The 7,470-nt window shown below is 31.6% G+C and overlaps 1 protein-coding gene across 2 annotated transcripts; it reads left to right on the top strand.

Annotated features, from left to right (window-relative positions):
- The first annotated feature begins 3,692 nt into the window (after positions 1–3,692).
- On the top strand, positions 3,693–7,216 carry LOC21391723 (F-box/kelch-repeat protein SKIP6). 2 transcript variants are annotated; one of them, XM_010110282.2, is made up of 3 exons: positions 3,693–3,860; positions 4,244–5,430; positions 6,704–7,216. In XM_010110282.2, exon 2 carries the CDS (start codon positions 4,301–4,303, stop codon positions 5,426–5,428), a length of 1,128 nt encoding a protein of 375 aa, XP_010108584.1. In that variant the 5' UTR covers positions 3,693–3,860; positions 4,244–4,300; the 3' UTR covers positions 5,429–5,430; positions 6,704–7,216. The 2 variants fall into 2 exon arrangements, with proteins under 2 accessions (XP_010108584.1, XP_024029366.1); XM_024173598.1 differs by lacking the exon at positions 6,704–7,216 and adding an exon at positions 6,604–6,619.
- The last annotated feature ends 254 nt before the right edge of the window (positions 7,217–7,470 follow it).

The following is a 7,470-nucleotide window of genomic DNA, read 5'->3' as shown; positions in this document are numbered from 1 at the left end:
TGAACTTTAATGTTCATCTTTTTTTTTTTTGAACTTATGTTTTTTGAGTTCTAAAAAAAAGTAGATCATTGTTTGTCATAATTAACGGATCATTACAATGAGGGGAGTTTAGAGTGCGTTTGGAATTCGTTGTAAAATATTTTTATTTTTTGTATGAAAATAGAAATGAAAATGTTTTCAATCTCAGACAGAAATTATTTTTAAAAAGGCGTTTGGTAGTCTTATTAAGAGATTGTTTTCAGTATAAAAAAATCCATTAATGTCTCTCTCTGTGCTCGAGAGAGAAGAAAACGAAAACAAAAGATGAAAAACGACTAAAAGTCGTTTTTTATTTCTCTCTCATTTTACACTAAATCAAAAAATTATTTTCATTTCCATTTTTTGTCTTTAAGTGTGCTAAACGCCGTTTTTATCTCGTTTTCATTTTTTCTTTTTCGAAAAACGTGAAAAACAAAACCAACTCCAAACATGATCTTAATATCATCTAATCAACCATAAATACATGAGTGACATATATAAACCGTACAGAATATATGTACAAGGAAAGCAACCAACAATTCTTTTCTTGTATAATAAATATGTGAAATATCGCGAGCCCCCCGAATTAATTGGGAAACCCTTTTAATGAATCGTGGAACCGCAAGATTTAATTCATATGTGATATAAGGGTTGAATCGTAAGATTTATTTATTTTACAACGCACAATTATGATTTATATTGTTGTGAATGTTGAGATTCAAATCGCAAAATATAATTTATCACTGCGAAAACTACCTTTGTTTTGGAAGCGGAAAAAAAATGAATAGATACTTTGAGAGACAACGTTGTTAATATTTTCTTTACTATTATTGACACAAATTGGTTCAAATAATAAACCCTGAGGGCATTTGCGTCTTTTACTTTTTAAATAGTTTTCATTTTTTTTTTCATTTTTTTTTTCATTTTACAAAAGCCAATCCTGGTCCCTTTCGACAATTCGGACTAGTTTGTCCAATCCAAATGAAGCTCACCCTCCACTTGAGTATTTTACTGATTCGAGTTGAGATGTAATTTTATATGAGAGTGTATTAAAAAAATTAGATGTGATTATTTTTGAGAACTTGTTACTGTAGTAAAACTCGAATCGGTGAAATACACAGAGTTGTCCAACTCTAATTTGCACCGCTTTAAATTTTAACTATTCAAACCTTTTCGACTAAAAATATTTTTTTCTCACTTTTCTACATTACTAATTGTAATAGCGTGCGTGATTCATTTATTTATTTAAAATAAATGTTATACTAAATGTTTAAAAAAAGAGGAATATAAAAAAATAGGATATTAATTTAATTTATTTTGTTGTGTTTTAAAGTATTTTTTTTGTTTGTTTAATCTTCTTATTTAATTTGGTGTTATTTTATTATATTTAGTGTATTCTTGCTTAATGTTATTCAAATTATTTGTAGTATTTTTATCTATAGAATGTTGAAAATTTATAATAAATATTAATGATTAAAAAAATATATTAGAAATTATTTAGATCATCCGATCGAGATCATTTAAAATACCGATTATACAAATTTTTTTCTAAAGAAAAAAGAGAAAGTAGCAAAGAAAAAGTCACAAAAATAAATAAAACGAATTCAAAATCAACCAAAGATTTGAAGCAAAAAACAGGGAAAAAAAATTAATAAACAATCATAAACAATTTAATAAGTTTTACAAATAATTTATCTATACAACAACTTATAAACAAAAAAAAAAGATTAAACAATTTATAAAAAATATTTTTAATAAGCTCACAATTATTTCCTTTTATTTTATAAGCAAATTATATAGTTTTATTTCTTTTTTTCAGTGAATACTATCCTGACACATGGTTATTTATTTTGTTGTGTTTTAAATTAATCATATTTTGAGTTGTTTAATTTATTTTTATTAAATAAAGTGTGATTTCAATTTATTTTAATGTATTTTTTAAAATTTTATTTTATCCAAATTATTTATAACATTTTTATCTGAATAGTAGTGAAAATTCAATTCAAAACGACGTCAAAATGGATAAAATCAGACTTATCACTCCAGAATAAATAAAAAATAATAATAATAATTAAAAATAAAACCAAAATAATTTTTAAGCCGTCGGATCAAAAACTTCAACGGCCAAGATAGGCATGTGGGAAACACGCGCGGATGAGGCGCGTCTGAAGGTGGCAGATGACAACTGCATCAGCGTGGCAGCAAGTGGGCCCGTCACTTTCCTTTCAACCAATGAGGGAGCGACACGTGGTATGACTGTGATCACATTGTGGCTACGCTTGATCAATTGTTTCGTACTTACTTGAGTTTTTTTTTTTTTTGGCCTTTAATGATTAATTCCTAAATGTAACATCTAAGCTTAAAACAAATAACAAGTCTGCAATTCTATCCAAAAAAATTAACGACTTGAAGCGGTTTCGGGAAAATTATAGCATAGCCTTTTTCCATTGAATTAATTGAACATATATAGGTTACAAAATGTCCTAATCTAGGTAATTTACAATTCAAATAATTCATCAAATATTAAAAAAGATAAAACTAACTAAATGAGAAACTACCTAGATAATTACAAAGAAAATTAAAAAAATCTAAATCTAAATATTTATAAATTTAAATGAAATAAATACAAATTATGTAATATCTCCTATAAAATAACATTTTACAAAGTTAAATAGAGTAAATCTGAAAAAGTAATTTAGATTAAGGAGTACAATATATACATTTTAAAATTTAAGAGTATGTTGATACAAGTATGTAAATCAAGGGAATTTGTAAAATTTATCTTAATATTAAGCCATTGAAATTTAATCTTAATCTCACTTTAATCTATGACTTTTCAAACGTCGCACAGTTGGTCTCTGAAATTTATTTTATTTCAATTTCGATCCTTCTGTTAACTTAGTATTAAATATTTGAAGAAATTTATAGAAATTATAGACTATATTGGAAACATATAAAGTTCAGAGACTAAAACAATACAAAAAATTAAAAGTTAATTTTTACATATAGACCTAAAATTTTAATTGTTTCTAATTTTGGACTCTAATTTACACAAATTTCATCAAAGTTTAACACCTAATTGACAGAATGACTGAAACTGAAACAAAATAAAATTTTAGAGGACCATCTGTGTAACGTTTAAAAAGTTAAAGACTAAAATAAGATTGAGTGTAAACCTCAAAAGACTATTTGTGAAATTAATCTATTTTAAAATAATCCAACAAATATTTATTTCTTTACTACAAACTGTTTGATTTATTTTTCATTAAATAAAGAGACTCTATCTGATAGAATCTTTATATCGGTAAGATAATTTTTTACTATTAAATTTAGTTAAAGTTACGTGAAATTAAAAAATATGTTAAGCGGATAATTTTTATTGGGATCAAATAATTGATAATAAGAAATTATTTATTATTTATTTTTTCTGATTTTATTAGAAAAATTATATTAAACAAATAGTTTTTTATTTTTTACTTCCTCTAATGTGCAACCCATCACACCAGATCTAGCACTACCCCAAACCAATACCATTCATCATGGTTCGACTTCGACCCTCCCTGAGAAGTGAGAATCTTCCGAAAAAAAAAATTAAAAAACAAATAAATTAAAAAAAAAAAAAAATTAAAAATTTTTAAAAAAAAAAAAAAAAAAAAAAAGCAAACATCTTTTTGGTCCAAAGAAGATGAAGATGTAAAGGAAGCTCTAGCTTTGTTTTGCTCAACAACGAAGGCTCTAGCCACTTCGTCTTGTTTGAGGTTGTTGCGGTGGCGATTTTCACAGTGGAGATCAGCGCCAGCTAGATCGTCGCGGTGAAGTCCGTCGTTGTGGAGATCTTTGAGGTGGAGATCGTTTAAATAAATAATTAAGTGCTATTTTTATGTTTTCAATACTACTCTAGCCAAAGCGTTGACCTTAACAATAAAATAATTAAGTATCGTTTTAGTTTATTGGTTTGTATTTTTAATTTAAATTAAAATGTGATGTTACGTGATAATTTTTTATTGTAATAAAAAAATTAAATATAATTATTTTGAGAGTGTTTTATTGTAATAAAATTTAAATTGACGAAATAAATAAGACTTAAATTACGTTCATCAAAGTTTTTAATTTTAAATTTTTATAATTAAAAAATATTTCATATAATTTTTATAATTTTAAATTTTTATAATTAAAAATTATATATATTTTAAAATATTAATGTCAATTTAAATTAAAAATTCAGCCCAAACCGCATTTCACTTGTACGACTTCTGCTCCGAAAACCTCCTTAACAAACCCCATGTCGACCACCACGACCGAGGCACCGCCAGGGATCCTCATCCCGTCACTACCAAACGACGTCGCTTTGCAATGTCTAGCTCGCGTCCCAAGACAGTATCACCCTGTACTCGCGGCGGTGTCGAAGCCCATCAGATCCCTCCTCTCCTCCCCGGAGCTATTCGCCGCCCGATCGTCCCTCAACTCCACCGAAAGCTTGCTTTACCTCACGATCCGAAGCCTATATGGAAAGCCCAAGGGTTGGTTCACGGTCTATGGAAGAAGGTCCAACACAAACGACGACAACAAGAGCAATATCATCGTCGCCCCAGTCCCAGGAGTTCCCAAGGACCGGCTAGATTGGTCCGATTGTGCCGCCGTGGGCTCCAAGATCTATGTCGTGGGCGGCATAAATTGTGTTAGCTATTCAACTAAGGTGTGGATTTTCGACTGCCGTTTCCACACGTGGGAGCGTGGTCCGGGCATGCCAACGGTGAGAAGTCAGGCTGCCAAGACCGTAGTTTTGGACAGCAAAATTTATGTGATCGGATGTTGGACGGAGAAGAAATCATGGGTCCTTGTTTTCGACACGGTGGCTAGGAGCTGGGAGACCCTTCCTAGCCCCAAGCTTGGGGTCTACAATGAACGGGTTGTCGGCTGCACTATTAGGGGTGGTAAGGTTTGCGTCTGGTTGGAGAGAGAAGAGATCAGGTTCGATCCCGCGACGGAGACGTGGGAGGTGTTTGAGAGTGGCGTTAGACCGGGATTTCATTGGACTGCACAGATGTGCGAGGTGAATGGGGTCTTGTATTGCGCTGATGAAGATACAAGGACGATTAGAGGCTTGAATGAAAGAAATGGGATTTGGAAAGAGCTCAAACTTGTGAATAATAGAGGGTTGCCTAATCGCTTCCGGGACCCTTGTATGGTCAATGTGGGAGGGAGGTTGGTAATAATGGGGTTGGGATATCCACGGGATGAAATTTTTACTTCAGAATTGGAATTATGGTGTGCGGAAATTGAAGTGAAGATGGACAGGGATGGGGATTTGCTGGGAGAAGTTCTGTGGTCGAAGTTGGTCTTTTCAATGAGCTCACTGTTGGTAGATATGGAGCCCTTGTTCTATACTTGTCTGCCAGTTTCTTTTTGAGGGTCAGTTTATTTACATTGTATTATCCATTAATCTTGTTTTGTTTACCTGTCAGCAGTGTTCCTAATAGTGTGTGTTGTGAATTATGATCGTACAATTAATTAATTACGAATGTGCAACTAGGTCTTTGAAATTGGGGGTTTTTTTTTTTCAGGAAGGAAACTGTTAAGAAATGATTGAGTAGATAATAAACTTAAAAGTTTATGAGCAGTATTTGAATTTCTAATACTTGGATAAACTTGGCCCATGTAATTCGTATTTCTGTTTTTCCAAGTTTTGTGTTTTTTTGTAAATAGTACAACTTCAATAGGTTGTTAGCAACTAAATGAAATATGGTGTTCTTACTGCATTGGATGATTTATTTGAAATGCATTTTGTTTCTCTCCCTTACATTTTCTCCGTCCTCAAGATCAATTTCGAGTCCTCAATAGCATCTTGTTTTACATACATGTCATCATTGAACTCCAAAACAATGATGGGAGACTTTTAAAGCTTCTCTGATTAATGCTGCTTTAAGCTTAGCTTGAGTCGTATCTTGTCCTAATTATTTGTTGTAAGCACCGATTGCTACAGTCAAGGATCTTAGTTTAGGTCTTCATAATGAATCTAAGTATTTTTCATTTGAGTGATAAGAGATATTAAACCTGCTCCCATCGTTTAACTAATGCTATAGTTTGTAATTTTGGGTGCATATATAGGAATGTTGTGCTAAATGATATATCTCCTTTCTCCCCAAATTCCGAGTCTAATTCAAATGTTCAGATTAGGAATGTAAAGACAAAGCAAATAGATACTAGTGCTAGAATGACTCTTCCCCTATCATTCATTGGGCACCTTTGTCTGCGTATGCTCGACTTCCTAAATTAAATAGGTAGCAGTATTAGACAGAAGTTTTAGAAAAGCTCCATATGCCCATATGCACTTCAAGAGCTGAATAGAATAGTTAAAAGTGGTAATGGCATGAAGAGGACTTTCTTTCATGAGAAGCGAAGTCTTAAGAATTGTTTTGAGTGTTAAACTTTGGTCAAGTTTTTGAGTGTGTTGATGCTGCTGATTTTTCCCGAATCTTCTTAAACTTGACAGTTTATAGATCATCTTCTATTAGTTTTTGGGAGAATTTTTGTACTTATGCTTTCACATCCTTCTCAAGTGCTTAATGTTTTTGCATTCCTCAGAAGCTAAACTGTGGATGATAATTTTAAAAATTGTACGTTTTCTCTCTTATCGCATTTAGTTTCTACTGTTGAACAATGATTGATTTGTGTGCTGGTGCAGGTGGATGTGTCACAGTTTCTAAATTCTGAAATCCATTTCCTTGTAGCAGATTCTGTTGAATATCATGCTTGTGGAGTCCTTTCGCCACCTAGCCGCCGTGGATCCAATGAATATGTTTGTCTGTTGTCTTTTGCTTGAATTAGTGTTTGTTCTGTTAAGGTTGGACTTGTTACTTCCTAATTTTCAGTTTATTTTCTGTGTCATGTAAATTGGTTTGAATAGCCAACCATCAGGCTTTTGCTGTCTTTAAAGACATAGTGATGAATATAAAGTGTGCATAGTTTTAATCAAAGCTATGTTGTTCGCCTGAAGCATCGGTAAAAAAATTTTTGTTTCCCTTTGAATCAAAAGTTTTGTTGCTTTCCTTGGAAGATGGCAGTTGCTTTAGTTTTCTAGTGTATTTATTGGTGGATCTAATAAGAATTGCTTAACCAAGTATCATTAGAAAACTTGTGACAACAATTTTATTTTTCTTTGAAACAAGAATATAGAGACCTGACACCATATGCACGTTTTCTGGGGTTTTTTTTTTTTTAATCAAAGTATTGCAATGATTATTTCGATTACACAATTATCTCATTGAATCCTTGTTATTTAATGCCTCTGTATGCGCAAGAAAGATGCTGATCCGTGGGATGCCATTTTATACTATCATATGTATAATAGTAATCATATTTAGAGCTTTGACATTGCACCTCTTCTATTATAAATGTAAGATCTTGCAAAGTGCAAGTGCGCAACAAATCCAAGCACACTGAATCCAGCAA

Source organism: Morus notabilis, unplaced genomic scaffold, assembly GCF_000414095.1.
Source record: "Morus notabilis unplaced genomic scaffold, ASM41409v2 Scaffold887, whole genome shotgun sequence".
Classification (NCBI taxonomy): domain Eukaryota; kingdom Viridiplantae; phylum Streptophyta; class Magnoliopsida; order Rosales; family Moraceae; genus Morus; species Morus notabilis.
The sequence above is the reverse complement of the archived record's forward strand: the minus strand, read 5'-3'. Positions and strand labels throughout refer to the sequence as shown.

Coding starts and splice junctions, on each gene's coding strand:
- LOC21391723 (XM_010110282.2), top strand. CDS start 4,301: ATGTCGACCACCACGACCGAGGCACCGCCAGGGATCCTCATCCCGTCA.